Source organism: Neolamprologus brichardi, chromosome 12, assembly GCF_056152115.1.
Source record: "Neolamprologus brichardi isolate AB-2024 chromosome 12, ASM5615211v1, whole genome shotgun sequence".
NCBI classification, from domain to species: domain Eukaryota; kingdom Metazoa; phylum Chordata; class Actinopteri; order Cichliformes; family Cichlidae; genus Neolamprologus; species Neolamprologus brichardi.
Window position 1 is genome coordinate 30,679,548 of NC_142115.1, and position 22,047 is coordinate 30,701,594.

Sequence of the window (22,047 nt, forward strand, 5' to 3'; positions counted from 1 at the left end):
TATTACAAAAGTTTTTTATTTTTATTATTTTTTTAAATACGCAACATTGGCAATTTATTACAGTCCCCTTTAGAGTACTTGAATAAATGGAGAGGAAGCTGTTAAGGACAAAAATCATTTCAAAACTGATTTAAAGCACAGTGTAAAATACGGATACATCCTCGTCTGAAAGGTGAAGCGAACTTCAACCTGTAGTCTTTTTAACGACCAGCAGGAGGCGACTCTTAAAGTTCCAAAAAGACTTGCGTTTAGAGAGAAATCTATGGGGAAACAATCCTCAGCTCCTTTGTTATGTAACCTCAGCAAACACTTTCCCGATAACTTTGGGTTCAACTGTTCGTTTTAGGTTAACTAAGTAAATCATAATCAGTTTGTAAAATATGGTCATTTTTACAACCAGAAACTAAGAAATTTCCATGATATTTTCACTGGTTAACAACATATCATTCACGTGTCAGTAAGAAGTGTGTGGCCTCCTCTGGTCTCCTGTTTAGATCCACCTCTATCTTGTGACATGAGACTTCACTAACCAATGGGTGACATCATGGCGGTTACGTCCATATTTTATTTTTGTTTACAAAGTTTATTGTCTAAAGGAAACAAGACATCCCCCTGATTTATATATATATTTTACATGAAGTTGCAAAATGAGGAACTACACCGTATAAAAAGTTAAGACAATTTAACACTTTGTAGCTTTGAAGTCAGCACCCTGCCCACTGTCTGGGCATGTGAGTGGACTCTCCCGTTCTACAATTTGAAAAGTATTTCGACTTTAGCAAGGCAACAAGCATTGTATCATATGAAAGTGAAAATCTGCTATCCAGCAAAAGGATTAGCATGAATGGTGACATCCTTTATCCGAGTTTCAGTCAGTGGCCGGAACGTCTTTTCATTCACAGGCAGCTTCTCCAGCTCATCCAGTGTTTCCAAGCCGTCTATGATCCTAAATTTTAGAGGGTAAGCAGTCAGCAAATGTTTCAGTTTTACCTGAGGTAACAAAGCCAGTAGGTGGTCACACAATCATAAACCTCTTTTGTTGGCTTGCATAAGATGCTTACTTTCCAAACACTGTGTACTTCATGTCCAGGTGAGGCTGTTTGGCATAGGTGAAGAAAAACTGGGAGCCATTCGTGTTGGGACCATTGTTTGCCATGGAGACCACTCCTCTTACATTATGCTGAAATCAAAAGAACGAAAAAAACATTCCCACAGAATGATACTTGGGTAAAACCAGCTTAAACCAACTAGCTATAGGATTTACTCACTTTTAAGTGTTCACTGAACTCATCCTCAAATTTACGCCCCCACATGCTTGTTCCTCCTTTACCTGTGCCTGGAGGTTTTAATAAGAAAACAAAGATGCAATGAACAGGAAGTTCATTTTATATATTTTTTTGCCACTTCAAAAACAACAATAACATCTGTACCTGTAGGATCTCCGGTCTGAACCATGAAGCCCTTTATATTTCGGTGGAAGACGCAACCATTGTAGAAGCCGCTGGCACACAAAGCAAGAAAGTTCTGCAAAAAAACACCAGCAAAATTAAATGCAAATTCTTGTATTTGTCATGTTTTTAAATTACACTCTTACAAATGTTATTATTACATTTAAAAAAAAAAACTGCAATCTTAAACACCTTCATCGCCCTTAAGAATTGACTATCTTTATTTCCCTGACAGAATACAATCATTTCTGAGTCTAGATTGTAAAGAACTTTATCTGCCAGAGGTGACCACATCACACCTCTTCCATCTTCATTGCAGACAGTATATCTTAGAACTGAGTTTTTAAATTGAGTTTTAAGGCTCTTTGTAGTCTTGGGCCATGCTGCAAAGTAATTCCGACACATCAGGTGCACACAAATCTGTATAAAGTCTGAAATCGGGTCAGTAACGTCTTAGAAATGTCCTACATCAGTTCAATCATTCATTTTATTTGATTTATCAATAATCATCATCATTTACACCTGCATTCAATTCAGAACTGGCACGCCTTTGGACTGTGGGAGGAATCTGATAGACCCATGCACACACACACAGGAACATGCAAACTTCATACAGAAAGCCCCCAAATTGCATTTTAGCGTACTCTCGTACTACAACAACACAAGATCCAAGTGGGTTAGGATAAACTCCATCCCACCTACGACCCTGAATTAGTGGAAGAAAATAAATCGAGTGCTGGATCGTCTTACTTTTTCACGTAAAGATCCATTAAATGTAAGGAGTGTTAAAATAAAAGGCTTGATTGCTAGGGAGAGTTAGGGTGAGAAATACATTTACCTCACATGCCCTCGGTGTGCGCTCACAGAACAATTCAATTTTAATGTCTCCTAGATCTGTGTGAAGTGTAACAGCCTGCAAAATAGACAAGAACATCAAAAACATCAGGAAGACAAGGAAATTCTCCTGAACTTCAACTTCAACTACTTGACTAGCTTAGCCTGCTATCGCAAAGAACTACATTATTACACAATGCTTTAAGTGACTCGTAGCCTGTTTAGAACCGTTATAACGTAATATTAGGAAACAACCTCAATTTGACAAATAGCGACTGTAAATGCGACAATGAAACTCACCATTTCAAATGCTGCGTCTGTGAACAAGTGTGTCGAAGAAACATGTCCGTGTAGGGATGGGTATCCAGCGGTGAATGGTTCCGCAAGGAATTTTCACAAACAAAACGAGAGGCGCAGATTTAAAAAAAAAAAAAAAAAAAAAAAAAAGAGTCACTGGCACTAACAGTGAGGGGAGGGACATTTTGCTGACATGGTTTGGGCGTGGTTGTCCAGTTTCTGGAAATGGTCCTCGTAAAAAATTGTTCATGAGTGATCCCCTTTATCCTATGATGAAGGATTTTTGTAAAGGTGGGAGTGGTATCTTCCTGCATGACAATAGCTTTGCCCATGAGGGCATAATGGCTCAGTCACTAATGGCTCAGTCACACTAGAGTACAAATAGGATAGCCTAGTCATTGTGACAAGGAAATTTCAATTTGTAGAAGGTTTGGTCATGCCACTGTCTCCAACCTCTGTTTGAACGTGTGTGACTGTAGCATGATATGGGTCTTTGCAGCCACTATAAGGTCAGTTGAACACCTACAGTATGAGAGATGTTATACTGGTATATATCAACCAGTGCCAGGGGTTCCATAGTGTGGTGGTTTACACATTTGCACACCGGTCAGTATCTGTATCTGCACACTTGCACATCAAGCTAAACCTTTATGTAATTGTTTAACCCTTCTGTGAGGACGCTATTAAGGCATAGGCAGAGCACAAAGCAGAGTTGAAGGTTTTTAAGATATATGGCACGTCAAGATTTAAAGGGGCTCTTTATAATGTCAGATAAAAACGAGCTAAACTACAGCATCGCCTCTAATGAAAATTGAGTATTCAAGGTTTGGGTTTACGACATGTTCTCCGTGCTGGTGTAAAACACCTGAGAACAGATTAGTTCATAAAATCTTCAGAGTAAATTTCATTAGCACTACAGTGAGCAATTTCTGGAAAAAGTTTGTGTCAAAAGCCCAACAGACACCAAGACAAATGTGGCTTACTTCATTTGTTTATTTTACTGGAGTCAGTGGTGTACAAGACATGAAGAGAAACATGTTCAAACACACTCAACGTCAGTACTGATGCATTGATGATGTTCCTTTGGCAAAAAACAAAACAAAACAAAACAAAACAAAACTGCACAAAACCAAGTGTGTCAAGATAACACGTCTGAGAGAAACAGAGAAAGATGGAAAATTATTTTGTACCCAAATTAAACATTTTAAGAGGAAAAAAGACAAATTAAAAATAGAAAACAGAAACCAAGGGGTAAGGAAGTCCCATTATTCAGACAAACTACTTGGGCTTTATCTATTGCTCACAATAAAGACACAATTCAGACATGAGATGTTTGACAAAAACACAAGCAAGGTCAAATAAAGTGGTGTCTCCTTGAAAATACAGATACACTTAGTTTCAATTTAGCAGTTAATATTAAATACACAAAACTAAAAAATAATGTATAGAAATTTGATATAAAAATGTTATCACAACTGTTTAAATTATTACCAGAAATAATAATAAAAAAATAATACCGTAATAATAATAATAGGCAATCAACTAAAAAAAAAGTGAGTACTGGCTGCTTTCCTGAGAAATTTAGTTCTACAATAATCCTAACAGATATCAAAATTAAAATAATAAAATTAGTCTAATAATAAAAATGAAAAAAAGAAAGATTAACAGTGACTAAGACAAAAACATGTTTATTTAATGTTACTACACTATGCACTGACCACTTATTTACAGTACTGATTGCAACAAATCACTCAGAGGTGATGACATGATGTCTCTTTTAAATGGAATAGTCGATTGTCTACTAAATAGGTGTATTGCTAATGTGTTTGTGGGTGTCATTCAAAATGCTCCACTAAAGACCAAAATTCATCTCTTTTTTTCCTTTTTAATATTTCTATGTAAAAGCTTAAGCGTAAACTTAAATTTAATCTCGTGGCTGGCAGTCATTCAGGTAAACCGTCCCACACTGGAAAATGCCTAAAACAGGTTTTTCTATGTGCATACAATAACTTGTACACTATTGTTTGCAACACCTAAAAGTAAGTTCTGAGAGAAGTGCTATAGTGCAAAAGCATCCTTTAAGCACAACAATCTCTAATCTACTTAATGTGAAAATGTCACCATGTCTTTAGTAAAACCAATGTGACAAAAGGAATACAAATGCACATTAGAAATCTATATCGTTACTACCAATACAGCTTAAATAAATGTAATACTGCACAACATAGCATAGTCAAACATATCACGGTTATAGATGCGCATAGCTGAAATGTTTTCTATTATGTATATTGCTTCAGTCAATCTTTATTAGAACAGGAATTGTATTTTTCTAGGGTAAATACAAGAATTCCTGTTGTGTGTTGTGCTGCATCAGAACTGTGGATCAATAACAGATTCCACATTTTTAGCTTTGTCTTGGTCACTGTGTCAAAACAAAAATACAGAACAGTCACTCTCAATTGAGCAAAAACAAGTAAACCTTTACCTAAAAATCTCTCTTTCTTAATTAAAAACTAGTGAAGGTTAAATATGCCTTTAAATGTGAGAAATAAAGTTTATATTTTGAGAAAAGTAATGCACTAGTTACTTCCAATTAAGTCTGATTATTGATTTAAAAAACAAAACAAAAAAACATATCTTTTCTTTTCCTTAACAGGAACTCGTTTCTGCAAGAAATACATCTGGTACTAAAACAAAGACAGGTATAAAAACAACAAACAAATAAAACCGTTCCCCAAAACGTCAATGACAAAGTAGCTTATCTGACACCCGATCCATCACAACTCAGAGGTTATTGCCCATAAAACAACAAATGACCTTGATCTTGAGCATAATTTAGGTGAAGATTCATTGGGTGATTGTGTGTGCAAGCTTGATTATATTGTGACTAATACTGTCTTGTGAATGAACAATGCACCATGGATGCCTGGCATAAGCTCAATGGTCTTTTGGACAGATGAGCTTTTAAAAAAAACCCAAATAAAATAAATAAATAATAATAAAACAGTAATAATAAACTACACTTTGTGCATCTTCAGTAACCAAAATCTAAACTCAACAGCTAGGTACAGCCTTGTAGAAGTTTTACCGGACATGTTAAATTAAGGAAACTATGACAACAAAAGCTCCATCACTATCTGGGGTTTACTATTATGGTGCACTTTGAAAAACTAACAATTTTCATTTGACCAGACAACAGAAATATAAAAATCAATGCATGACAATGAGAGGAGAAAATAAGGCAACTAATCTGATCAACTTGTAAGATTTACTTCATTTTCTTTTCATTTAATTGGAATGTAGATTGATTCTGTAGCAGTAAAATTTCAAATTTCTTTACTACTAGATTTTTAATATCAGCAGAAAACAGTAAAAGAGACTTTTATCCTCACCTCAGTGAGTAATATGTAACATTTCCAACACTTAACATTTAGGATGTGAGTTTTCTCACACATAGGTGAGCAGCTTCTTCACTGAACATTGCACACTAATGCAGTCCAGTAATAATAAAGTAACAGAATTTGAGTCCTATCAAGGTAGAAAATAAAATATTACAATGTTATAGTAACAAAGTAAAATGAGTAACATAGGGCTAGGTGCTTAAAAATACATTTAAAGACATGATGACGTGTCTGGTCTTTCTTATTTGTAGCTATTGAGCTATCATTGCTTATCACCAGTGATTCTTTTTACATCTGTTACAAAAAAAAGAAGCCCCAATCTCATTTAAGCCTCTACGTTTGACAGACATATTACAAATACTTTCAGGCTCCATTTGAATTTCACCACTGTCATTCTGTATAAACTTAATCTGAATTCCTGTGAAGCAGACATTACTCATCTCATTCAAAATCTTTAAGCATTCCCCCGCATTTTATTTTGTTGTGTGCAAGTTATTGCAAACATATCATATACTTATTTTGTGAAAATGTTATTTTCCATTAAAGATATACTAGCAGTAAGGTTTGGGTATTATGATAAGCTTCACTAATGCCATTTTAATGCTAGTGCAATAAGTGATATGCAGCAGAATAATTACTTTTCCTTAAGCACTAGGTCAAACACACATCTTTCCATAGAAAGAGGGAACCGAACCCTCCATTCTGCCAAATTGTCCATTCTAGTATCAAAAGATGATCAGCCAACCAACCAACAAAAAGCCCTTTAGCGCTACAATACTAACAGTGTCCTCAATGGCCTTCTTCTTCCCACTTTGTAAACCACCTTTAGGTACAAGGCTCTCAGTATAATCATACTCCACTCATCTATAGTTATTACTGTTTTGTTAAGTCATACTATCATATCACTCTTAATAGTGTCTTTGTAACTCAAAACAGGTGATTATTGTCTATATACAGAAATAAAGATGTCTTGGAAGTAATTTTGCCATCTCATTGTGCCTTCAAACCAAACCGGAACACCTGACAAAATATTTTAATGTATTAAACCTTATTTTTTTTTAGTATTGATCAGTGGCATACGCCGTCTTCTATACCATAATAGAGAGGCATAAAAATGTAAACACAAGATTCAAACTACATTATTGCTAAAAAAAAAAAAGCATCATTACTGAATTATAATGTAAAGGCCTGAGAAGTTTTTTGTGAAGGAATTAATAAATCAAATAGACTAAGAAGACAGCCAGAAACTGCCAGGATTTTGGTTCTACCTCGCACTGGTTCTTGATGCCCAAACTTAGAAACGGCACAATGCAGCAGGAATACTGCCTGTTATGGCAAGCCTCTGGGACCAACTTGTAGGTCCAGAGCCAGTAGATCAGTATCTGTACTTGCAGATGCAAACCTGTTTTTTAAGCTTGTTCTTTGTCCGCTTTCCACAACTGTTCCTTGACCTCTGTGGGCAGTGTGTTGAACAAGTCCTCTTCCACCACAAGACCGGTTCTCTTCAGCTGTCGGCACTCTCCAAGTTCCACCGGCAGACACTCTAGGCGATTTCCTCTAAGCTCTAGTTGTGTCAATGCAGTCAACTCTCCAAATCGTGATGGTAGAGACTGCAGGCAATTGTTTCCCAAGTTCAAAGTGCGAAGCTTCTTGCACTGGAACAGTTCATTAGGCAGGTTCTCAATCTGTATTTTAAAGAACAAGGAATTTTCCATTGGGAAAGAAAAGGAAAGAAATTATGACTTGTAAGTTCATTTATTGTTTTATCAGCAAATAAACAATACAAATAAAGCATTATGGATAAACTCCAATCTATAATTAGGATAATATTAAAATGGTTGGAAACTATGCTTATTACATCACTTACCCTATTGGCTGTCACTGCCAGGTATTGAAGATTTTGGAGGAAGCCAATATCTGTTGGGATATAGGTTAGGTTGTTATGGCTCAAATCCAAGATGCGCAGCTTGCGGCAATAGAACAGCTGACTGGGGATCTTCTCAATCTTGTTTCTGTTCAGGTACAGCTTCTCCAGGTTGTTCAGGGTGCCAATCTGAATAGGAATGTAGGCAATCTGGTTGTACCAGAGCTTAAGGCAGACCAACCGATGAAGATGCTGGAAGCTGATGATCTCCTCAATGGTTTTCAGGTTGTTATCCTTCAGGTCAATCTCTTGCAAGTTGTGTAAACTGAAGATTGAGTGTGGTATGCGTTCAAGATCACAGCGAATAAGCTCTAGTTCTGTCAGATTTACCATCTTTTTTAGACTATTGAGCACCATGAGCTTGGTTCCTTCATTATTGATAGACAATTTCTGGAGGTGCATGCCCACATCAGTGACCACTTGAGGTAGCTTGGTGAGATTGCTCTTCAGACGAAGCACTTTGAGTCTCTTGAGCTCCCGGAGCCCATCAATGACGATGTAAGGGTTGTTCTCAGCACTGAGATTCCCTGTCAGATGAAGCTCACTGAGATTCTTCAAACTGTAGATCCATAAGGGGATTTCTTTGATGTCGGTGAACTTGATATGCAGAGACTTTAAATTTTCACGCAAAAAAGCCAAAGCTGGAGCTTCTATTTTGGCTGGGGTGTGATAAAGCCACATCTCTCGCAGGTTAACCAGCTGAGCAATGATTGGGGGAATGGTCACATCTGGGATTAGCTCCAGTTTAAGAACCTCCAACTCCATCAGATCAAACACTGTATCTGGAATGCCACTAAGCATGAAAAGGTGCAACTCCAACTTCTCCTGAGAATTCTTAGTTATCCTCTGCCTGAGTTTGTCCAGTGTCCACTCGTTGTTGAGGTTGAGTTGCCTCAGCTTATTTTCGCTTACTTCTGAGAGGAACACGGCAAAGCGTTTTGAGTACAGAGGATCATACTGATCTATCATGTGCAACATGAATGCAAAGTCATTCTTCACATCAGGTATGTCACTGTAGCTGCTCTCTTCCCGGATTGACTCAAAGGAGTACTTCTTTAGGGAGCGCCGAAGCATCCAGCAAAGCGTGTACATGCAGATCAAACCGTACACCACCACTAAACTAATGTAGAAACATGCTAAGATTTTAAAAAGTGTGGCGAGTGGGTGAGCACAACGGTACACGCTGTAACCAGTCAGGCTCTCAATATTTACAGAACAGTCAACACTAAATTGAATATCATGCACATAATACCCTGTGTAGCAGATTATCAAAATAAACTTGATGACTTTGATAATAGTCTGGCGTATGTACAGTCTGTACACAATGTCTCCTTCTTCCACGTGTATGCGGAACTTCTTCACTTTTTCAAACAGAGCTTTTGCCTGTTCACCCTCCTTCTTGTCCAAAACTCCTGTTTCCGTTCTATCTACAATGCCCTGCTCAAAGCGTGTTTTTGTCCTTTGAAGCATAGGAACACTTGCTTCAACATCCTCACTTATTACAGATTCCTTGTGGTCCATCGAGCCATTCATTTTCATTGGTTTTGGGTCACTTTCTTCAACCACTGTCTCTGATAGTGCCCTTGTTGTCCATGGAGAATCGAAGCATTTTAGCAAGATAGATACAAAGTGTTCTAGTTTGGAGCTAGTCCGTGGAAACTTGAACCAAAAGTTGCTGCAAGCTAGAAAAATAAGGGTGTGGAGTAATACTAGGTAGGGGAAATACTTGGCAAACCAGTGCAATGTATTTTCATAGCAGACAGCATCAACATAATTGTACTGGTGGCGGTCCAAATCATACTGGATCCCTTTGGGCACTGATGATGTGATGCTTGAATTGAAGTTCCTCTTGCAGGTTTCATTGACCACCCATTTGCAGGGCAAGCAGATCATCTTGTCCTGGGTGACCTGTAGTGTTCCCCCAAAAACAGAAATCATGAGCATGACAATGGAGATATAGTCGGTGAAGACATCCCACCAAGGTTTCAGGATGCGGTATGCTGGCTGTGTGTCCACAAAGTACCGCAGCTCGGTGATGGGGATCATGGTTTATCTATGGGAACATAGAGAATGTAGACAGTGATGTATTGAATTAACGACCCCTGTCAAACATCAGAACAATACAGAAATGTCTGTTTACAAATTAAACGCTCCTTCCCTGTAATGCTTAAGCAACCTTTGCCTAAACGACGACACAAAACCTAGCAGAGAAATCAATGCTATAATTCTAACTAACAAGGGCACACATCAGAACACTAACCATGGTTAATTTGAAGGCTGTCAGGAGTAATGAATAGCGATTGTGACAAAGACTTTGGTGTTTAACTTTACTTAACTTTATGTTATTGATTTACCTATTGTTAAGCAGACTCAATTAATCTTGCTTTCAAAGGACTTTCATACCAGACAAGCCATTTCAAATGTTAGGGTTAAATGTCAATCAATAAAATATAAAGTAAATTTATCAAGATTAAGGTGAAGTGTTAATGGGCTGCCTATGTTAAGAAAAAAAACCAGAGTCAGTGCAAAGAAACAGCTGCCTTCAATATGTATGCAGGGTGTAAACGTGATTAATGACTAAGTTAGGTAGGCAGTAATTTCACACTTGTTAATCGTTAGAGGTTGTATTATTACTGTTCATCAGCAGTAATAAATTCCACTTCTCTATTCTGATGCTGATTATAACACAAAATCTGAATACCAAAACTAAAACAGGCAGAACAACAGCCACCTCAAGGCACTTTACATTGTAAGATAAAGACCCTACAATAATACAGTGATGAGACAACATGAGATTCATCCATCTGTTTAACATGGGGTTTGGAGCCAATTGATGAGCGAGGGTTTTCAATGCATATTAAAAGATTTTGGCACTCAAGTTCAGAAACATTTGAATTTAATTGTATGTGCAATGTAATTTACGAGAGCATGAGTAAGTCACAAAATGACTTCTTTTAAGGGAACACAGTATCGCTTAAGTATCCTTGGAAAACACACTGAAGACAAGTTGCCCACTCACTCATGCTTTTTACATTAGATCAAAAGTGCGGTATGGATGTGCGTGTGCTTGAGTGAATGAGACTTGTAAGAAAGCATTCTGAGGGTTCAAATTGAGTAGAAAAGCACTATATAAGTACCAGTTCATGTATCATTAAAATGTGTAGCCAACCTCAAAAGGTGAATTTTGAATAGTTACCCACAGATTTAAATTGTTCTTATGGTGGGGTGGCCATGAATACATTCACTGAACAAAGCACATACACATGTTAATGTAATAACCATTGCTAAGTAATTAAACAGAAACTCGACTTTTATTACTCATTCATTTACATCACAACTGTGGTGATATAACAGATAGTGGAGTTGCTCATAATCCAGCATGTGAGACAATTTCACACTGGATGGAAGATACACGCAGACAGCCTTAGTAAGCTGCTGAGGACACAGTCATCAAAATTAAAAATGAATTAATTTTGTTACATATTTACTCGCTGAAGAAAGGAATTCCTTACACTGCTCATTATATAACTTTTGCATTATTAACAAGGTGGTATGACATAATGTACGCTGTCACATTACCATGAGTTAACAACATAAACCTTATGCTACAGTCCCGCAAAATGACACAAACCCATACTCTATCAAGGGCACACTCAAGATGTTTCTTTTAGTATGTAGGTATTAACACAAAGGTGACAGTAAGATGATTAAGCCAGCCCAAGGAGGATCCAAAGAGAAAAATGCTGTAGCCAAAGCAATACTACTTTGGAGGCTATAGCGTTATAAGCCCGACTGCTAATTACTAGTAACTTGTGAGCATATGAAAATGCCAAAACAGGTAATCCAACACTTTTTTTATTAAACCCTTTGAATCATCGTTTAACATCGTTCTGATTTCTTTGCTATTAGTTTTGTATTGGTTGTACTAATACTAATACCAATATTTGGTGATTCAAAAAAATCTGATCTTGTCTGATACAATTTGTCCTTCAGAAAGAAGAAACATGAATAGATTAGTCAAACTCCAATGTAAAGTAATATCTCCTCAAAAATTTTAGATCACACAAAGTGAAGTCAGCTGATTAACACACAATGAATTCATCATCCAAATATAACTGACAAACTTATGAAACACAAGTAATGACATACCAGACATGATTACACAGACATGTATGTCTGAGTAAATACGTGTATGTATGTATGTATGAATGTATATATGTATGTATGTATTTGCAATTAGAACAAAAATGCATTGCAGGAAAATTTTGTTCCAATACTAGGATATATCACCTTCCTTATGATGAATGTTTGAGAAAAGTGAAAAACAGACACACAAACATACAGAGACTCTTTCCTTTAGTAGGTAGGTAATGCATTGTCTGGGGGATATTGCTGGACCAGCCAAAGTCATGCACTGCCTTAAAAAAATCCAAAATAAAAAAGCCACATAATACATAGCTTATGTAAAATGATAGGTTAACAATGTCCTATTAGGTATGAAAATTTGTTTTACTTACAAATTCTAATTGTAAAGCACAAGTCCTCCATACATAAACAGCCAAGAGCAATCCACAACTAATCTCCCTTTCCTCTGCTGTACATCAGAGCCAGATAAAGCCCTCTAAATTGCCACACCCAGCATGAAAGCTCGAGAAGTCACTCTTCTTAAGAAGATGTTCCGTTTTGGCTTGTTTAACCCAAACAACGTGACCGCCAGAGGAGCCACCTTGCTCCCCTGCTCTCTATTCTTAGTGGTTTCCGTTAATAATACCCAGAGTATTGTCTGTGGGGGCCTTGAGAAGTACCTCCCTCGACCTTCAGGAAGAGATCCTGTTTACCTTATAGAAGCTGCTGTCTCCAACAAGTGTCTCTCTGGAATACTCTACCGTCAGCTTTTGCAACCTCCCAAAAACACACACACACACACACACAACAAGAATCAAGACCTGGCATTCATCACAGCGCTTGTACTTTGGTAGGAAACTGTAATGACAAACAGTCGAGACGCCTAGTCTGATTGTTGGCCAAATAAGCATATTTAGACTGGCCGGTGATCAGAGAATCTTTTTTTCTTCACACAGCTAGCAGCTGTTGTATTGCGACCGCCTGTATGGATGGACGATGAAGCAGCAACAAGTACTCTTAGTCAGTAAACTCACAAGTTTGGAGGTGTTATCTGTGCTCCAGTGCCTGATGATGTCCCTGGCGGACTAGCCACTCACTGAATATCCAGAACTCTTCATGAAGCATTGCCTCTTTTATCAGAACGCAGTTGAATCTGAAAGAGAAAAAAAACCCAACCCACTTGGTATGAAAATGCAGTCAGACTTTCTGAAAAAGGCAATTAAAGTTACAAAAGCGTGCATTAAGTGATGTTTTAAGCTGATGCTTTTTAAATGAGTGATTATTTATTATAATAATAATAAAAATAAGCTAGTTTGAATTTGTTTTCGTCACCGCTCATAACCATAACATGGGATGCCTTTGTCATCTAGCTAGCTGAGCAAGCTACTCAACATAAAGTTAAACCCGGGTGCTTTTTTTCTTTACATGTGCCCTTAAATAACACGAAACGCTGTTTTTAAGGGCGTGAACTAGAATCTGACAACAACCAGCTTATTTGTCAATACCGACCACGAATAAAGGCATTTTGTTGTTAAGACATGTTCGCAAACAAAGCTATACTGTTCAGCTAGTGAGCTAAGCTAGCTACATGCAGACCAGGGGTTCTTGTTATCGTTACATCCTCGGCAAAAGCCGCACCTAAAACGACACTAGTACACTACTTACAAACACTGAAAATTTTGTGAGGTGTTCAGCTTACTTCAATTGGTGTGCTGCGTCCAAAACTAAGGATACTTTATCAATAGTTCCTTACAAATTGCGTTTGCTGTTGCCAGCTAGCTGTTGGTTTTCCATCGAGAACTCGAAACCCACCGTGCGGCGGCAGTGTGACAGTATTACAAAACGTAGAAGAAGAACGCTCTTCTTCGTTTGTTTTTCCGGGAAGAGATGTGTTTTGGCAGCGAACATTTTGTGTATTTATTGAGTTCACGACAGCGAGTAGTGCATTTTAATTCCAGAAATGTTGTCTGTCAACTCTTTGAGGATTGTTGGCTCATCCCGGGCTGTACTGCACTCAAGCTGGCTAACCACCAACCGAGTGCTTGTTTCTAAAGCTGTTACATGTACAGCTTACTGTATGTCTACCAGCCTCCACAGGAAGGGCACATGGCACAGCAACATGAACTTCAGAGCACCCAGAAAGGGGAGAGAGCTGTTTTACTTCACTTATCAATCCGCTTCACCCAGGAATTTCTGCACAAGTCAAATTAAATTGAACTGTTGGAACTGTAAGCATCTTCTTGACAAAAGACCTGCATTTTTCTGCGTGTCATGCAAAGCAGTGCAGCCCCCAGTAGAAGGGACATCCTACTTCAAGATCATGGATTGGTGAGTTTCTTGTTTACCTTAACATATGACACCATCTTAAAAAGTTTTCCAAATGAATCCAGTCCATTCATTTTATCATGCGTTACCTTTTTCAGTGACTACACATTCACACTGGACACACAAAAGCTGCAGAAAACATACTTGCAGCTCCAGCGGTCTCTTCATCCAGACAACTTCAGCCAGAAATCTGTGGTAGGCAGGGGGAATGTAAGGGGAATAGAGATCTGCTGACTGAGATGGTCTGTGAGTCAGAGAACACTTTCCTTTCTATTAGTCGCCCTGTGACACAGGAAATTGGGTCTGACCCCTTCTCCCCATTTGTCCACTTGTGTGTGCATTTTTGTTTTGTCATGATAATTCATTGTGACTTGGCCATGGGAGTAACTCTGGGCAAAGTAAGAAAGATGGGCTTGTTAAAAGACACTGACAAATGTAGGGCCTGGTTAGGGAACTTGGTCTGTTTTAAGCTACTAAGCAAGCTCAATTCATAGGAAGCAAATTTAAGGAGTTGTAGATGTGTAGATGAACAAGCATTTGTTTCTCAAGGGAAAGAAAAAAGGGGTATAAAATTGGGAAAAATGGAAAAGGTGTATAAATGGACAAATCTAGTAATATAAACAGCTTTACATGTTGAATTGCATCAGTGTAGCTGAAGGGATTCATGGCTGCTTATTTCAGCTATGAAAACCAGGAGGCAACTCCAGTAAGCCAACATGACTTTATGTTATTTATGCTGATAATTAAACTAGTGCTTTTCCTGCTGTGAAATGTAAAAGTGCCTACTAGGACCTGCGTTCCAAAACATTTTATATTATAACTGCAAAATCCAAAATAAGAAAAACAGAGGTATATTAAATATATTAAATATTTATACAGGTTAAGAAAGCAAAAGTTAACTTTGGTTTAGAAAGTTTTCATTCAATTACTCATCTTGCCTTATTAATGGACACTTTGTAACTCCTACCAGGATAAAAGGTTTCATCACAAGCTGCTAAATTGTGACTTAGGAGTCTATTTGGATAGATTAGGGAAAGTAAGTAGCTGAGATTGTTCCCCTGAAAATAATAGAGTGAAAATAGGGGGTAAGATCTTGTGACTATTAAGATGTTAATATGCAGAGTATTTTCTTTATTAGTCAAATAAATTTGGACGGTTTGGCTTAATAAGATCACTGAAACAATTACTTCATTGTCAAAACAGTCCTGATTGTGTTTGTGTATATTGACCCATTATATAAACTCTAATTACACTAAGGAAGGTCCATGTCACCGTCTTTTTAATTTGGCCTCTGTACACCACCAAGGTAGATTTAAGATGTTTAAAACTGTCAAAATTACACTGAAATGCAAACTTTTAACTTTGATTCAGTGGGTTTAATACAAAGTATTGCATTACCCGCTTTGGCATTTTCAGATGCTCCTAATTGGACAGTTGATTGACAATCACAGTCATGGTGAGGCTGAGGTTGATTCCTTGTGTATTTTATGAAACTTTATGTAGATATAATATCTGACATTCATTTAAAGTTTTGAACTAATATCTAGTGGATTTTCACTGGAGTTCTTAATATGATGTCAGATTGCTGCGAGTAAATAGGGTCACCATAATACTGAAAAAAGAAAAGGAAAAATTAGGAAAGCACTGGCCAGCTGAATAACACCAAAAGCCCTGATGGACCAATATAAGGCAACTATAGTAGATGGATTACAACAAGACAACGCCAACAAAACACTGGTTACACTCAAGAACAAGGAAGTCATAATAGGAAGAGAAATGGCTCATCATCTGCCAAACATGGTAGATGCAGTGTTATGGGAGGGACATAATATGCCCCACAAGTGTTTACTGATCAAGCGGCCGCTACCAGAAGCAGCAGGATGTATAATTCAAGTGTAGTTTCTGCTCACGTTCACCCGAATACAGCAAATCAGACAGCACATAACAGATAAGCATACTGCAAACGCAACCCAAGAACTTCTCAAGGCAAAAGAATGGGATAATCTTCAATGGCCAAGTGAGTCACCCGATCTCAACATAGAAGAGCATGCTTTTCAGTAAATGAAGATAAAACGGAAAGGAGAGACGTACAAACAAGCAGGGAGTGAGTAGTTAAGACTAGCAGAGGGTCTCAATGGGAGAAACAGCATTTGGTGATGTCCGTGTTTTCTGGACTTCAGGCAGTCATCAGAAGAGAATTTCTGTCCACGTATTAAAAATCGTTCTCATATTTAAAGTTATATCATCAGTTTTCCAAATTTTTTTGTGCCTTTGTTTAATCTAAAATCCACTGCAGTGGTGTACAGTAGCACCGCAGTATTTTTGTTTTGTTAGTTTTTTCCCCCCAGCTACAAATAGGATGATATTGTCTATTGCTCTGGAAGAGTTTTGACAAGTTGAAGAAAAATGACACAATTTTGCTGTGATGTCATCAGGGGTATTTCAGCTTGTGCTGAGAGATGGCAAATTTAGAGTTTGAAAGATAAAGATATGTACCAAGTGGAGAGGATATCTTGGAAAAAACTATCACTTGCAATATTTTTGGAGATTTAGCCATAAAAAAGCCAGGAAATGTCACTCTGTGACATACTTTTTTTTTTTTTTTTTTTGTCCATCAAAAATTAATAAGGAGCAGTATGTAGGACTAAGGCTGGGATTCTGTTCCCTTTAGACGAGCACACAGAATGCAGCTAACTTTAAGGTTATATAATTGTATAGCTTTGGTTGTTCATTTGTTTAAATTTTTTGCTTTAAAATCCAATTAGCTTTCATTTAGTTTCTAGATTGTTGTTTTCTAAATTTCAGAATATTTAGTTGTAATTAATTTTTTGTCAGTTATATTTAAAGGATATTTAACAGGTAGCAAATTTCTGATGTAATTAAGTTATGTAAATATCCCAGACTCAGCAAATATACGAACCAGTGCCTTCTCATGCTTGATGTTTTGACAAACTCAGCCAAATTGAGTCTGACAATGACAAATGTACAGGTAAAATCGCATAGTGGCTGGGCAGAGAAGTTCCACAGGCAAAATAAATGGTAGGTTATGTAACTGCAGAAGGCAGAACACCTATATTAGTGTCATCGAGCACAGAGGGTGTAGTTTGCAACAACTACCCCTCACCTTACTGTTTGTTTGTTTTTTTTAGGGGGGGGGGGGCTGGGTTTGCATCATATTTTTAGCTGAGCATACACCAGTGTGCAAACACTAATTTAATACTGAATGTTCTTTTCTTACAATAAATCCTGTACAATGGACATTTAAGAGTTCCATAACTTTGTGAGGTACATACTAAACCACTAGAGATCTTTTTTCCATGAAATAGACAATAAAAGGAAAGCAGTTTAATTTAGGAACGAAGTCTGATGTTTTCTTAATCTTTGCTTTTGTAAATTGTCACTTCCTTTAGTGAAAAAAAGAATTTTGTGTCAGGTTTGAGGTTCCTGCCAAATCTTATTGAGCCCACAGCTCATTTACGGTGAGACTGTAAGGGTGATCACTTGCCTAACAATTTCACATAAAGAAATAAGGCTTGTCCCAGTGCATCCGTTTTAATGTGTTAGATGTTATTTTACAATGTGGTAAATAGTGTTAAAGCTCCCCATTTTCCATTTCCCCCCTTGTAGATCATTAAGAGAAATGTCTGGCAGTTTACGAGAATAAGCATTATGAATGCAAGATGGAGAGGAGATGTATTGCTTTGGGTGTAATTTATTCTGTACACTCAGGTGGAAACGCGAAAGGCAGAATGTTGTCATGATATGATATGAAAGCTAAACTCATATTCAGCAGAATGTGAGAGAGGAGAGGTCGCCTAAATTGTTTCTTTATACACAACCTGTCAAATATTGTACTGAATCTGTTTTATTTATCACCACCTCTGGTCATTTTTTTCTTAATTAGACATCTTCCACCCTCAGGGGTTTGCATCATATATAGAAAAGTCATTACTTATATGAGGCAGCCACCTACTGCATTGGTTGTTATTAGAGAAACAGCCTCACACGATGGGCCCATGGGTCAGAGCTTCCGACTATTGATTTTCACCAGAGCCGACAGACCTGATAGCTGCAAAATGTTCTCAGATCTGCCAACCATTTCGGAGCTCTCACCCCCGCTCCCACCCAAACCTCACATCTTGTTTCCGCGCATTTGTCATGTCAAACTCGCACCTGCATCTCCTGAAGGGTCCCAAACTGCTTGACTGCAAGAGTTGATGCATGTCATACAGATAATTATCAGTATCATAAAGGTTTTTGACAATGCTATAGATTGCGATTGCAAAGTGTAAAATCACTCACATTTTCTGTGAATATTGTAAAGGTTCATTCTTTCAAATCCATAGAAATACAAATAAAAACAAAACATTATAATACAGTCTTTCTTTTCCTTTTTAATAAATGATTTTGGATTGAACTTGCTATGCTTAGAAATAATCCTAACACAACACATCCTTCTTTTGCAGAAAGAACAGGAGTATTCAGAAGGGCAGTCTGCTCTCGTTAACAAAGCATACCGCACTCTGCTTAAGCCTTTGAGTCGTGGTCTTTATATGGTGAGTTTCAAATCTCTGATTTAACTTGTAGCAAAATTCGTAATTACAAGGTCTGTCTGTGTGATCACATGTTCGTCACCATTTGGCAGTCAAGACTGGTGTCTTACATCTAAAGGAGCAACCTTTGACAGATTCCCATCATATGTTTCAGCTGGAACTAGAGGGAATGAATATAGAAGAGGGCACAGACTCTGGAGCTGATTCAAATTTTCTAATCAAGCTGATGGAGATTAATGAGGCCCTCGATGAAGCACAGACTCCAGAAGAGGCCATTATGATTGGCCGAGATATAAAAGGTAAACAAGTTGTTATTTTAACATTACTTAAGTAGATTTCTAGCAAGCCGTTTGCCTAATGTAGCAAAAGTGGATGTATAAAATGCATTTTTCTGCATGTCAGATGTATCTACTTCAGTCTCAATCATCAATTATTAAAGTGTGAGACGAGAATCACTTAATGGCTGAGCTGCACACATGCTTGATTTTAAGGGTTAAGGTTGCAATCCCTTAGATTTCAGCTCTGGTCTATCTGGAAACACCTGTGGTTTCCATAGTAACCTCAAGTGCAGTGTAGCACTACATCTAACACTCCTCAAGGAGCTACTCTTGTCAGATATACAACAGAGAAGCAAGGGATTTACCCATTTTCACAGCAACCAAACAGACCAGCACTGGTGGAGTGCATATGTAGGCAGATTGAATCCAAGGTGAGAATGACACGAACAATGAAATATAGTAAATGAAAAGGTCATTAAACACTGAATACACAGTAATTACTCTGAATCATTAATGCAGAATAAATACTAAAAATGAACAGGATAAAAAAAAAAAAACTGGATTATGGAAGAATGTACTCGTGTCCCAGGAGTGTGAGCAGCTTTGAATTTCTCATTGTGATTCAAAACTGCTCACGCTGAAGGTGTCACAAGAAAAACATTTTTAAATGTCAATTGTAGTGCAAAACGCTCAGCATAATGTATGTCTGTTTGCTACTGCAAGCGGCTTTATACATGGCAGACAGCAGTCTCCACATGCCGCTTTCTATTAGTCCTTAAAGACAATGTCCCTATACAATTGTTTTGGATTTTTCAAACAGAGCCAGTTGCTGGTTGATGGAGCAGATACAATTGTGTGCCTTCAGATTCAATTCAGTGTAGCTCGCATCATGCCGCATGTGGCAGAACTTGCAGATTTTGATGAGTTTTTATTGAGCTTAAGGATGATTAAAATTTAACCTTGTCTCTGAAGAGGACAAATCATAGGATATTAGGAAATGTGCTTGTCCAATGGGAACAGTTTCACTGGCTACAGTAATTTTCAATTTGCCCCCAATTTTACATAACAAATGACCCATTACATTACAGAAACAGTCATAATTGCCTCCCAGTAAAGTCAGTACGTGACAGACTTACCTATGTGTATAGAATCTGTACAGTTTCTAAGTAGATCTCTTCACTGTGAATAAACAGCACCACGTGTGGGGTATGTTGTAAACACGTGCAGATATAGAACTTGCCTTTTCCTTACCTGCAGGAAAACTGGCAGACTTGACAGTGCATATAGATGCTGCTCTTCGTAAAGGTAATAATATTCAGATGCTGCTTTGAAACAGTGTCTACTCCTCCCACTCATTCCTCTTTGTGTGTTTTGTAATCGAGTTGAAGCTTCCCTTTAAGTCACTGAGTGAGTCATTGATTAAACCTCCTTTTTCACCCTCTTTCTTTCTTTTTCAGGAGAGCTACAGGCTGCCAAAGCAATACTTGTCCACATGAAATACTATGCAAACATTGAAGAGAAAGTAAAGGAAAAACTTTCAGAATTCCTGTAGTTTTCTCACTATTTAAACCACTTTATGAAACATTTTTGACACTTTGTGCAATTCTATACAGAACATCTTAATCTATTGTACATTTATCTTGGGAGCATGTAATGCTATTTTTAAAGCTAAATAATAAAACTTTACTTGTAATGCATTATCTACAGTTGCATTAATGGTAATAATTGCTTTTTTTCAAATGAAAAACTATAGATATGTATCTGTAATTGGATGAGTACAATATCTCCCTTGAATTCCGCTAATTTCACAAGCCTAATCGTATCAACTTGTACCTAATATGTCATTAAATATGACAGAGATCTATAATTGGCTCTGATTAAAATGCTGCTCTGAGTGTTTATATGATTATCCTGCCTATCAGTTCAGCTTTTTGTCATGTGGGGCTCACACATAGACGAACGATCCCCACACAGTTCCTCGGAGTACCTTTAGGTGGAGACATAACACCTTAACAATCATGAAGAAAACCAATACTTGGTGTACAAGCCAGATATAGGACCAGAAGGAAGCCCTTAATTGAGGCGGACAACCTTATGAATTATTAATGGTTGTTTCACATGTCGCTTTAATGCTATGATAATCAGGATGACCCCCACTGAATGACGATTATTTGATGAACCTAAGATTCCTGCTCTGTCATTTATAGCTCATAAAATTAATGTAAATAGCCCCTGCACACCTGTGCCAGCAGCGTACTGGTACATGCATCAGAATGCAAATTCATGCACCTTCACATACACATGCTTTCATTTTTCATTTTTTTTTAATGTAATAGAGAAAAATCCTCATAATTTTGTAATTACAAATGGGAGTTCAAATCACATGTAGAAAGATACTGATAGAGATGTAACTACTCTGGCATATGTGGTGAGGCACTTCATCTGAGAGAGCCATTAGATCACATGTCCTGTGAAAAATATCATTTGAGATATACTAGGATCACACATTAAACTGTATGTGTATGAGTAGTTTTACTCTTTTTTTCTGTGTGTGACAGTCCTCCGGAACATCCTACTGTAACACATCCTGACTGGTGGTTTATCAAGTCTGGAACAACAGTGTCATACGTCTGAGGCTGTTTGGGTTTTTTAAAGTATGGCGAAGCAGTTTCCTTAATGCACATGGATAGACAATGAATTAAACAGCAACTACGGTGCCTTTAAATTAATGAGAAAATGTGATCGACTAACAGGGAGGCCACTGCTGTCTCCCAGAAGTTGCTGAAATTGAGTTTGAAAGAGAAGAAAGAAGGGGGAAAAACTCACTACAGGCGAGCTGTGAAATTGACTTGGATGGGATGG

The 22,047-nt window shown here is 37.6% G+C and overlaps 3 protein-coding genes across 3 annotated transcripts; 1 reads left to right on the forward strand and 2 right to left on the reverse strand.

Moving 5' to 3' along the window:
- Positions 1–31: 31 nt before the first annotated feature.
- Positions 32–1,853, reverse strand: ppil3 (peptidylprolyl isomerase (cyclophilin)-like 3). The gene is made up of 5 exons (XM_087848765.1): positions 1,680–1,853; positions 1,431–1,527; positions 1,269–1,336; positions 1,062–1,180; positions 32–946 (listed from the first exon to the last, which is right to left on the reverse strand). The coding sequence occupies exons 1-5, from the start codon at positions 1,851–1,853 to the stop codon at positions 820–822; spliced, it is 585 nt and encodes a 194-aa protein (XP_087704891.1). The 3' UTR covers positions 32–819.
- Positions 1,854–3,559: 1,706 nt separating this feature from the next.
- Positions 3,560–13,861, reverse strand: lrrc8ab (leucine rich repeat containing 8 VRAC subunit Ab). Its single transcript, XM_087849340.1, has 4 exons — positions 13,729–13,861; positions 13,064–13,182; positions 7,848–9,957; positions 3,560–7,665 (listed from the first exon to the last, which is right to left on the reverse strand). The coding sequence occupies exons 3-4, from the start codon at positions 9,948–9,950 to the stop codon at positions 7,390–7,392; spliced, it is 2,379 nt and encodes a 792-aa protein (XP_087705466.1). The 5' UTR covers positions 9,951–9,957; positions 13,064–13,182; positions 13,729–13,861; the 3' UTR covers positions 3,560–7,389.
- Positions 13,862–13,901: 40 nt separating this feature from the next.
- On the forward strand, positions 13,902–21,068 carry hscb (HscB mitochondrial iron-sulfur cluster cochaperone). The gene is made up of 6 exons (XM_035913417.2): positions 13,902–14,357; positions 14,453–14,549; positions 18,821–18,910; positions 19,062–19,206; positions 20,443–20,490; positions 20,643–21,068. The coding sequence occupies exons 1-6, from the start codon at positions 13,990–13,992 to the stop codon at positions 20,735–20,737; spliced, it is 843 nt and encodes a 280-aa protein (XP_035769310.2). The 5' UTR covers positions 13,902–13,989; the 3' UTR covers positions 20,738–21,068.
- The last annotated feature ends 979 nt before the right edge of the window (positions 21,069–22,047 follow it).